This window comes from Cupressus sempervirens, chromosome 9 (genome assembly GCF_028749045.1).
Source record: "Cupressus sempervirens isolate cs-2001-9-10 chromosome 9, ASM2874904v1, whole genome shotgun sequence".
Classification (NCBI taxonomy): domain Eukaryota; kingdom Viridiplantae; phylum Streptophyta; class Pinopsida; order Cupressales; family Cupressaceae; genus Cupressus; species Cupressus sempervirens.
In genome coordinates this window covers 177,909,797-177,922,124 of record NC_143126.1, presented here as the reverse complement: position 1 = coordinate 177,922,124, position 12,328 = coordinate 177,909,797, and the positions used below count along the sequence as shown (strand labels likewise).

At 37.7% G+C, this 12,328-nt stretch overlaps 1 protein-coding gene across 1 annotated transcript; it reads right to left on the bottom strand.

The window, feature by feature from the left end:
* Positions 1–2,445: 2,445 nt before the first annotated feature.
* Positions 2,446–7,150, bottom strand: LOC149538060 (ethylene-responsive transcription factor ERF024-like). The gene is made up of 2 exons (XM_089802415.1): positions 7,097–7,150; positions 2,446–2,946 (listed from the first exon to the last, which is right to left on the bottom strand). Exons 1-2 carry the CDS (start codon positions 7,148–7,150, stop codon positions 2,446–2,448), a joined length of 555 nt encoding a protein of 184 aa, XP_089658541.1.
* Between the last annotated feature and the right edge of the window lie 5,178 nt (positions 7,151–12,328).

Genomic DNA, 12,328 nt, shown 5'->3' with positions numbered 1-12,328 from the left:
TGTAATGTATCTGAAGGAAAAGGACTGGGTAAGATTTATAATTACTATGTTATCACTTGTTACAAAACTTAAAATACATTGCCCTACTACTAACCACTTCAGGTCCCAGACCCATATTGTAAGGTAATTGCATAGAAATGTACCTAGACAATCTCTCCTAAGCGCATAAACCACAATTATGTTCTTTGCCACAACAATCATAACAATTGAATTTGGTTCCTTAATAGGCAAGCAAAAAAATACAATGGTTCTCAAAACCCGAGTACCATAATAGTAAAAGTAAACATCATAACGTAAGTATGAACTTACAAACGAAAATATGATGATTTTTTAACCCAATTTATAATTTATTTTTTATAGTCATTGTCTTTTCATTTGTATCTTGTTTCAATTATTTTTGGTTTCATGTTAACTAGCTCTTATGATACTATGGTATGGATATATACACCAAAAAAAAAAAAAAACTTGCAAACTAATATAAATGCATTACTTATTCTTTTATTATTTCATATTTATTTAATCATTAAACAATTAACATTCATTCCTCTAAATATTCAATCTGTTGATCACTTCATTTCTATAAAGTCAAATAAGTAATTAAATTTATTTGATTATTAACCTTAATTAATTGATATTTATGATTTAATTAAATTCAATTACTAATTTCTTACATTTTGAATTTAATTATTGAGATTATCTAATAAATTCTCAAAATTGAATGATTAATCAACTTAATTTAATTTAACATCAAGTTTTAATTAACATTTATTTAACTACATATATTTTCATCATCTCTAGATAATTTCAACTTCTAACATAATTAAATTTCAATTTCACTAAAAATCTTAAAACTTAGATGAGGAATTATGAATTCTCAAAATAAAAAAATCTTCATAAACTAAAAAATTGGTTTTCTAAAAATTCCATCTCTTACAAAAAAAAATAAAAAAATGAGAAGTATTCATTTTCTTCTAATTCTCATCTTGGGAAGCTTTGTGTCTAAAATTGAAAACTTTGTCAAAATCTCATTTTAATCTCATCTCTTGTTATCTATGGATTTTAATATTTCAATATTAATTATGATCACTCATTCAACCCATAAATTCTATATAAGCACCTCACATTCTTTCACATTATCTATCTCTCAAATTTATATCTAACTTATGAGCTAAACCTTTATCCCTACTACCCACCTTTGCCCAGCCTCGAATAGTTCTATGGACCTATAGTTTCTAAAGGCATATTCCCCCACCCCATATTTTAGTGGGCCTATCTACCCTATCCCTATAAGTTTTAGGGGAGGGTAGGGGGCCTATCCTATCCCTATAAATTTTAAGGTAGGGTAGGGTCCCCTACCCTATATTTTAGTGGGCCCGATACCTACCTAAAATAATAGCCTAGGCCATATCTAAAAATTATAGGCCCCCAGACAGATCATTCTAGGAGGAATAATCTATAAAAGGAAATTAATATAAATATTCCATCATTCATTTCAGCTTGTCCTCTATTACTTTTCATGCTCTCTTATCTATTCCATATTCCTAACAGCTATATAGATTATTATTAGATTTATTGATAATATTATATTACTTTTAAGTAAAATATAAATATTAAGAGATATAAATTAGACCTTCAATATAAGAACAAAAATGTCCAATACAATGTAATCAATAAAGTTACATATATTTTTCCATCTTCAATAATTTTAAAATCATTATGAATTGTATATATATATATATATATATATATATATAAACTTTTATATATATATATATATATATATATAAACTTTTATATATATATATATATAAACTATTTCTATTTGTAACTTGAATTTTAAGATATTCTTGTCTGGATAAAGAAACTTAATGCCGCCTTTCGTTAACATGCGCAATAAACAGCAGAATTGGCCAAATAGCAATATATACGGTTTTACATGTATACGATGTACAGAAACAGAAATATAAGACTGTCAAATACGATCCAAAAGGTGGGAAACCGTCATAACGGCCACCAAACTCGAGGCAAGATATTTTTTATTTTATTATACTCAATTGTCTCCCACACTTGGATCCGAATAAAAATAAAAACAGGTTTCTAGGTCAGTTCACTCGATTTCGACTACCACATAATATTATGGTATCCATTTTCCTAATCAGTGCACATCGTGTCAAATGAAATTCCAGACCGCTAGAATAACGTACCTATTTCTCCAGAGGACTTGAAAAGAACGAACAAATATAAGAGTAGAAACAGTTGAATTTGGTGCCCGATAAAAATTACCCAATTGGGAAATCTCCCTTAATAATCATATTTTCGTCAAATTTAGAGAGCCAAATTCGTTGGCCTATGCATTTCCCACAGTACACTAACCGGCGTTCTGCCGAGCAGTGAGTAACCAAATATAGAAATTAGAGGGTCTCGGTACAATCGATTTCGCAACTCTTAATAATTCCAGAGGGAGTAAAGCGGCTGGAGTGATAAGCTCTCCTCCTCCTCCTCCTCCTCCTGGTAATAAATTTCATCCATTCGAGGGGGTGTGAGAAGAAGACCCTCCGCCATATTTTGCAACATGTTGGGCGACTCCTCCCACGAACACACTTGGCCCATTAACGACTGCATTATATCCGTCTGTTCTGTTTCCCCATTCCTCGAATCATGGCAAATTTCTGTGTCATGAATTTCTTCTTCTTCTTCAGGGGGATCTGAAGAACGTTGCGAAGAGGGGGGAGAAAGCAAATGCGTAGTCTTTGCATCGAATGAGTGCCCAGCTTTTGAAGCAGCGGACTGGATGTCGCGGGGCTGAGATTGAGAGGGGCGAGGCAGAGTGTGTGCAAATTGAGGGAAATTGAGCGCAGCCGATTCGCCCTTCAAGCAGAGAGCCGCTGCATCGTAAGCCCTAGCGGCCTTGTGAGGGCCGTCATATGACCCAACTTGGCTGGCCTTCTATGAGTGTGCTCCTAGTAGGTTAAGAATGGTGCAATGGACCTTTAATTTCATAAAAAAGTTCAACTCTTAACAGCTAAAGAATGGTGCAATGGACTTTTAATTTCATTAAAAAGCTCAATATCAACTACAAAATCCTAAATGTAAAAATAGATGAAGTTGAGAGAAGGTTCAAAGAGGAGGCAAGAAGTGGTAATGTTGGAAATGATGTGGAGGTTAAGATTCAATGGTTGGTTGATAGAATTGAAAACTTGGAAAGAAACACCTCTACTTTGGTTAACATCTACTAGAAGTTGTTGAAGGTCTTGGTGGAAAGTATGAATAAACTTATTGTTAATGTGGATATATATTTAGACAACATCATATTGTTGGACTTCATGGTGCCGGACCTGGACGAGGCTAAGGGCACGAAAGAGGCTACTGTAATGTTCCCATGTTTTAGCCTTCACGTTCTCCAAAGTCTAAGTGGAGGATAAGAAAATTAAAGTCATTCAATTAAAATTAAAAGGTGACTTTGTATTAATAGCTCTAGGGTTTGTATTAATTATTGGAAGGACGGAAGCCTCTCATGATTTAATTAATTATTGCCAGGGAGGAATTTCTAGGGTATGCATTAATTATTGGAAGGAGGAAGCTTCTAGCTCTTGCAATTAATTAATGTTTTAGTTCCTTCCAGAAGGATGAAGAAAAGGATAAATAGGGCTGAAAGTCTCATTGTTGTGCATCGATTGATTATGACTTGCATTTGATAAAAGCTTGGATGTGAATCACACTTCTGTTTTGGCAATAGAGGACATTCATTCTCTGTTGTAACATTCTAGACGTCATTCCCTTAGGGTTTGGCCTTTGGAATACATCTCTTTGTACTTGATTGTAGCATTTTTAGAATTAATATAATTTCAGTAGTCGGTTCAGCTTTTGGGCATTCCTGGGTGCCCATTACAGTGGTATAAGAGCTATAAGTCCTGCCATCCTGTGGAGATCTTCAACATTTATGTTTGAGCATGCGACAAGGGCTTTATAATTTTCGCAATACCAGAGCAAGACAAAGTAGGATTTCAGACTCGCTTAACGAACGAGATAGTTTGTTTGTACAAGGGGACATACAATCCACTCCTACAGACATAGAGGAGACATTCTTTGAACAAGACAACAACATGGGTGGCCAAGATGATAGAAATACCAGTTCCGACCAAGAAAATGTAATATTCAGGTTAATGGGTACATTAGAGGAGGGGCAACGAATGCAACGGGAGCAGAATATGATGCAACAGGAGCAAAATAGGCGAATGGATATGATGTTGTAGCTAATGGCTAGATAGATGGGCATCAATATTAATCCAGGTGATGCCAACAATGGAAACAACAATAATAGGGGTAATGATAATGGAGGCCGAGACAACATTAATGGTAATAATGGACATGACAAAAATGGAAATGAGGCTGATAACTTTAGACATGTTGCACGACAAACTTGAACAACTAGCTCGAGACCTCTTCTACCGACCTTTCCACCCAGAGAACCAGTTCAACCGATTAATGAACTACAGATTGTAGAGTTACAGGATCAGTTTAGGAGGGATTGGGTTGCCAATGGGCCAGATTTTCAAATGGATATCTCTCTCAGAGATTACTTGGACTTGAGGATGAGACACATGCCCAGATCAGGAGGACGAAGTCAAAACTTTGAATTGAGAAAGAAAGTGGGGAAACTTTCTTTACCTTATTATGATGCTTCAGGGAAGATGACCGCATGAGCTTGGGTGCAGAAGATGGATACATACTTGCAGCTGAATCCTATGCCTGAAGAGGAGGCTATAAAGTATGCAGCTATTCACTTGGATGGATCAGCACATGAGTGGTGGCACCATGGCATGGTAACTTTGGGACATAATCAGATCACATCCTATGAGGAGTTCACTGAGAAGCTCATAGAGAGATTTTATACTAGGGATCCTGAATTACAGTTTAAGGAGCTGGCACAACTCAAGCAGTGGGGATCAGTTGAAACATATATCAATGAGTTTCAAAGGTTAGCTATGTTGGTCACAGATATTTCAGAGAGGAGGTTAGTAGTGTTGTTTATGGATGGACTCTCAGAACCCTTGCGAGGTTGGGTCAAGGGACATGACCTAGGTACATTGCAGGAGGCCACTAAAAAGGCTCGTGCCTTAGCACCTTCTTCATTTAGGAGTAGATTTCAACAAAAGGATTCTTATATGAAAAAGGACAAGGAGAAGGACAAAAAACCTTTTCACAAGGATGTTCATCCCAAAAGAGATAAGTTGGATAATGACACCTTGAATGATTTAAGAAAGAAAAAGTTATGTTTTCATTGTAGAGAGCCTTGGAATTTATCTCATAAGTGTCCACTCAAGGCTAAGGCAAATCAAATGGAGTATTTCTCAGCAGAAGAGTCACAGTTAGAGAGAGAGGATCAACACTCAAATTTAGATGATGATAGCACTACAGAGGAGAGCAGCATTCCTGACGATGAGAAGCCATTAGCACAATTAACGGGGGCTCAGAAGGCAATCACATTTAAGATCAGAGGTACTATCCAAGGGCAAAAAGTGATCTCACTCATTGACACTAGGGCTACACATAATTTTATAGATGCACAATTTGTAGCCAAGAGAGGTCTACAGACTGAGGAGCACGCCGGATTTAGAGTTATGGTAGCCAATGGTGACAAACTATTATGCACTCAGAAGATATCTAATCTTCACATCAAGTTTGGAGATGGCTATGAGTTGGAAGATGAGTTCTATGTGGTAGACATGGGAGACTATGATATCATCCTTGGCATGGTATGGATGGCCTCGCTAGTAGAGTTCACACTTAACCTAGCAAAATTGGAGATGAAGTTTCAGCATGGGGGAAGAATTGTGGTACTTAGAGGACTTTTAGATGGGAGTTGCAGAGTAGTTTCCTTGAGGAGAATGCAAAAACTTTTTCGGCATAGTAACATAGAGTGGGCAACAGAATGCTTCACTATGCCAACTTCACAAGAGCCACAGGTGAAGAGTCATCCACCAGAGATTCAGGAGATACTTGATAGGCACACTAAGGTATTTGGCAAGATTCTGCATGGGGTTCCTCCTAATAGAGGGATAAAACATGTTATTGAGCTTGAAGAGGGAGCCAAACCAATCATGATTACTCCCTATCATTGGTGCAGGAGCACCTAGGCTAACCTCTACTAGTTAGTCAATTTTGGCTTGTACTTGACTCTAGCCAAGTCAAGAAGTTAGTGTAATTTGGTTGAGGACCTTAGAAGGTCTTGTTTTATGTTGGTTAGGTGAATTAGTCACTAGGACTACGGTCACTAATTAACCTTTGTTTGTTGTTATTTCAATTTCCTAGTGTTAGGAGCTTAGCTTAAGTTGGAGTCTTAAATGTGTTCTAAATACATAATGGTTGTTGTAAAGATTCCATAAGGTCATAAATGGCTTTGGATCCATGAAAAATAGGTGGTTATGAGTCCTAGAATATAGGATTGAGGCACATGACAAAGTTGCCAAGTGTTGAGAAGAAGTTGTCTTCAATTTTGCAATTATTGCAAAAGAGGGCATGCCATTCAGGTATCTTTGGATTCCCTAAGTTATAGGATGGTTATGCTGCATCCAATAGGCCCTAAAATGAAGGAAATGGCATCTAATGAGACCTAATACTCGAACACAAAGTATGATGGAAGTATTGTAATAGTTTAGAGAAAGTTTAGAGAGATTTGCAAGCATTTTTAACAGATTTTTACTGGTGTTTGTGTTGACAGTCATATTTAATGGACTGAACGACTAAATATAATTCTTGATTAGTGTTCTATAGGTTTTTTATGAACTTTTTCATTTTGATATCAAGTCATTTTGAGTTCATTTAAGTACTGGTTTTGGGCGTTTTAGTTCAGGCAATCTATTTTCAGCTTATTTTGAGTAGTTTAGAGAGTCATGACTCCTCCATGAAATCTAACCATGGATAATCATTCATGATAGATGGAAATGGAAGAGGAGTAATTTTTGTATATATTTTTAGGAGTTAGGAGTTGTGAAATCATGAAGAACTATATATTATGCTAGGCCCTAGGCGAGTTTGTGCAACCCGGTTAGAGGTTTAGAGGTGAAAAGAGTGAAGAAACATTGTATGGTTGTACGTATCCGTACTGATCCAGGAATTTTTCATGAAGATAAACATCATATCTATCCATTCTATGCATATAGGAGTCATACCAGTCATTTAGGATTTACTTTGAGAAAGTTTGCTATCAAAACCACAGTTCAGTCCTAGAAATCAGGCCTATTAGGCATCTTGTCCTTATTTATAGGAACCCCCTGTACGATCACTTTCAGACCCAAAAACCTTAATGAAAGTTTTAAAACTTCCAAAAGGGTATCCAAATAAAGTTTTATTTTTTTGAGTTGTTTGGAAAAAATTTACTAAAAAGGGGGAAAACGGACTGGTGAAGACTACAAGGAAATAAACCTATTTTAAGGTCTCTATATGATCAATTGCTGAAGCTGATTGGAAGATGATTCAAGATCCTTCCAAAATAGTTCAAATGGGAAATATTATGATTTTTTACATGATGGAGAAGACCCCTGCAATGTTGGAGCATGTTTATAGAGATTTGGCACTTAGAGCCTTCTAAGGGAGTGTGGAGAAGTGAATCAAAACTAGGGTGTTGATCATTCAAGGTGAAGTTTTCAGAGATTGACTCTTATAGAAGAGTTTGAATAGGTCTTAGTTAATGATCTAAGCCTATTGGAAGATCCTATAGAGAAATAGGATACTAGGAGGCAAGTGAAGTCTCTTGGAGGGTGTGAAAACAAGCCTTGGAGTTTTATCTTACACCATATTGGTGTCAGAGCCAGGTTGATCAAGCTTGTGGTCAATGCATCAATCTTTTGAATCAATAGGAGAGAATACACCAGCCCAAGCCATGGTGACTAATGCTGAACGAGCAAAGAAGGTTGAGGAACAAGAAGAGGATAACAATTTGTTAAGACAAAGAATAGCTCAAATGGAGCAGCTCTTGGGTGAAGTCCAAGACAAAGCTGATAGGGTCAAAGAAAAGATTAACCTTAAAGAAGAAGCTGAAGCAAAGGAGAAGGAAGTAGAGTTGGAGGAAGAAGCATGAGCTCCTGATCCCGTTCTTCCTGAAGAGCCATTCTTGAAAGCATTGAAGGCATTGAGTGGCAAGGCTTTAGAAGGTGTTCCACTTTTTAGTGGACAAATGGATCCAGATTTAGTTGTGGATTGGATAGACAGCATTGAGAAGCATTTTGAATGTGATGGTATCTCTGAAGCACAAAAGGTAATGGTGGCCAAGTCTAGACTAAGAGGTTCAGCTCTTACTTGGTGGAAGTTTGTGCAAACCGAGAGGGAAAAGGATGGTAAAGGTCCTATTGTGACATGGAAGGGTATGGTATCCAAAGTCAAGCAAACATATCTTCCTGATGACTATGAAGTCCAAATGCATAGAAGGAGACAAAATCTTAGGCAAAAATATTTGGATGTCCAAGCATATACCGAGGAGTTTCAAAAACTGTGTTTGAGGTCCAAGGTAGTTGAGGATGAGAGCATCAAGCTAGCAAGGTATTTGAATGGTCTCAAATGGTCTATTCAAGAAGAGATGAGCCTAGTGAACTTCAAATCCATTAGGCAATGCTATCAAATGGCCTTGAAGATAGAGGAGAAGAGCAAGAGAAAGCAAGATAGCTCCAAAGGTGAAGGCAAAGGAAAAGATACAAAAGGTCAAAGAGGTGGCTATGGTGGAAGAAGTTCTGATTCTAGAGCTCAAGGTGAGGTAAAATTCAGTGAGCAGCAAGAAGGAAGCTCAAGTAGAGGTGGTAGAGGAAGGAATTCTAACTCTAACTTTAGAGGAAGAAGTGGTGGTTCTTCACAAAGTGGAAGAGGCAATTATTTTGCCAATATGAAGTGCTACCATTGCAATCAAATGGGGCACCCTGCCTATAGATGCCCTGAGAAAGGTGGCTCATCACAAGGAGGTGATAAGAGAGCTAACCTTGTTCATGAAGACACTAATGCAGCAGCTAAACATTCTGAGATTCCATTAAATTCAGAGGAAGGGGAGAACCTCATGATGAGGAGAACTCTAATCAAGGAACCAGTGAAGGAGGAGCCAAGCCAAAGAAGATCTTTGTTTAGAATCAAATGCAAGATAATGGGAAAAGTATGTAGGGTCATTATTGATTCAGGCTCTACTGATAATATAGTGTCAGAAGAAGCAGTCGGCAAGCTCAAATTGAAAAGGATATCCCATACCAATCCTTACAAGGTCACTTGGCTCAATAAGGGTCAACATGTGTTAGTAAATGAACAAGCATGGGTGGAGTTCTCCATTGGAAGGTACAAAGACAAAGTTTTATGTGATGTGTTGCCTATGGATGCATGTCATTTGCTCCTAGGTAGACCTTGGCAATTTGACCGTCAAGCCATACATGATGGAGGAAAGAATTCCTATTCTTTCAAGAAGGATAATACTACCTTCAAAATTTAGTCATTTTTGGAGGATGTTGAAGTAAAGACAGCAGGTCCAAATGTTCTTATGGTAGGTGAAAAAGAGTCCTACAAACCATGGAAGAAGGTGAAGGCATAGGGTATGCATTGATGTTGAAACCAAGAGAAGGAGATGAAGACAAGGTGACTAAGAAGACTGGATTACCAAAGGAGATTCAAGGTATGTTGCAGACTTACCAAGGCATTGTAAGTGATGGTCAACCTTCAACCTTACCCCCTCAAAGAGCCATAAGTCATAGGATAGACCTTATCCCAGGAGCTACCCTACCTAACAAAGTAGCCTATAAGATGACCCCTCAACAAAATGAGGAAATAGCAAGGCAAATACAAGAGCTCTTAGACCAAGGCCTAATTAGAAAGAGTATTAGTCCATGTGTTGTACCCACCGTACTTGCACCTAAGAAGGGAAGAAATTGGAGGCTATGTACTGATTCAAGGGCTATCAATAGGATAACCATAAGGTATAGGTTCCCTATCCCTAGGATTGAAGACTTAATGGATTGTTTAAGTGAAGCAAAGTACTATAGCAAGATAGACTTGAAGAGTGGCTATCACAAAATAAGAATCCATGAAGGAGATGAGTGGAAGACAACCTTCAAGACTAATGAAGGACTGTATGAATGGCTTTTCATGCCATTTGGATTGTCAAATGCCCCCTCTACATTCATGAGGCTCATGAATGAAGTACTCAAGGACTACATAGGCAAGTTTGTAGTTGTATATCTAGATGATATACTGATTTTTAGCAAGACAAAGAGTGAGCATTTGAAACATCTTGATATTGTCTTCAAGAAGCTGCATGAAGAGAAGTTGATGATCAATTTGGAGAAGTGTGAGTTCATCAAATCAGAACTGGTATATCTTGGGTTTGTTTTATCTCATGGCAATCTGAAAATGGATAAGAGCAAGGTAGAGGCTATCATGAATTGGCCTACTCCAAGGTCAGCAACTGAGGTAAGGAGTTTTCATGGTCTTGCACAATACTATAGGAAGTTTATAAGACAATTTAGTGCAATTTGTGCTCCTATGTTGGATACTATCAGAGGGGGAATGAAAACCAAGTTTGTGTGGAATGAAGATGCTAACAAGAGCTTTGAGTTGTTGAAGGAAAGAATAGCTACCCAACCTATTTTGGTGCTGCCAAGCTTTGAGAAGCTATTCACCATTGAATGTGATGCTAGAAATGTAGCAATTGGGGCTATTCTAAGCCAAGAGGGTAGACCGGTGGCTTTCCATTCTGAGAAGTTAAGTGAGGCTAAGAGGAAGTACTCCTCATATGACTTAGAGATGTATGCATTGGTCCAAGCTCTAAGAAAATGGAGGCACTACTTGCTTCCCAAGGAATTCATTGTGTATTCAGACAATCAAGCACTTAGCTTCCTCAATTCACAAGAGAAGTTGAGTCACAAGCACATGAAGTGGGTTGAGTACCTACAAGCCTACACCTTCCATATCAAGCACAAGAAGGGTGTACTAAACAAGGTGGCTGATGCATTGTCAAGAAGAACCCTCACACTACAAGAAATCCAGTTGAAAAGCATGGGGATAGATCATTTCAAGGATCTATATGTAGATGATGAGGACTTTGCTGACATCTATAAGCTATGTGCTGAATACAAGAATCATTTTCATAGCAAATATGCTGATTATACTTTGCAAAGTGATCTCTTGTTCAAAGGGAATCAATTGTGTGTTCCTAGAGGTTCTATTAGAGAGAATTTAATTCAAGAAAAGCATAACGGTGCTTTGAGTGGTCACTTTGGGATCACTAAGACTCAAGACCTTGTTTCACGGTTTTACTTTTGGCCTAGAATGAATCTTGATGTTAGGAGGTATGTGGAGAGTTGTCTAGTATGTCAAAAAGCCAAGGGCACTTCAACAAATGCTGGTCTTTACCAACCACTACCTATTCCTACTAGGCCATGGGAATGCTTAAGCATGGATTTTGTAGTTGGGTTACCCAAGACAAGACAAGGAATGGATAGTGTGTATGTGGTTGTGGATAGATTCAGCAAGGTGGCTCACTTTGTGCCATGCAAGACTACACATGATGCAAGTCAAATAGCATCTCTATTCTTCAAAGAGATAGTGAGAATACATGGACTACCAATCAGCATTGTTCTAGACAGAGACACAAAATTTATGAGTCATTTTTGGAAGACTCTTTGGCAAAGATTGGGAACTAACTTATCCTTTGGGTCAGCCTACCATCCCCAAACCGATGGTCAAACTGAGGTTGTTAATAGAAGTCTTGGAAACCTTCTAAGATGCCTAACTAAGGAGTATGGACAGCAATGGGATCAGTTGATTGGGCAAGCTGAATATGCCTATAATGACACCATAAATAGATCAACCGACAAGAGTCCATTTGAAATTGTATATGGCCTACATCCTAGAGGTGTCTATGAGTTGAGAGATTTAAAAGATGGAGTCAAGGCAAGTGCATATGCTGATGACTTTGCATTTTCTATGCAAGAAGTTCATGAAACAGTGAGGAAAACATTGACAGAGAACACTATAAAACATAAAGCCAAAGTGGATGAAAGTAGAAGGATAGTTGATTTTAATGTTGGTGACTTGGTTATGGTGCATCTCAACAAGTCAAGACTACAAAAAGGAGTCCCCCACAAGCTACAAATGAGAAGGATAGGACCCTGTCCTATATTGGCTAAATATGGTGACAATGCATTCAAGGTTGAACTGCCGGAAGACAGTGGATTATCACCCATTTTAAATATTGCTGACTTAGTCCATTATAAAGGACCACAACAAGACATGGATCAGACTCTTCATGAAGTTATCAGAGATGTGGAGGATCTCCAATTACCTACTGCTACAGTCATAG

Bases quoted from the DNA above. Each gene is read 5' to 3' on its own strand.
- LOC149538060 (XM_089802415.1), bottom strand. From the start codon at position 7,150: ATGGATAGATATGATGTTTATCTTCATGAAAAATTCCTGGATCAGTAC. The intron at 2,947-7,096 runs GTACAACCATAC...GCACACTCATAG, and splicing joins TCCTGGATCAGTACGGATAC to AAGGCCAGCCAAGTTGGGTC.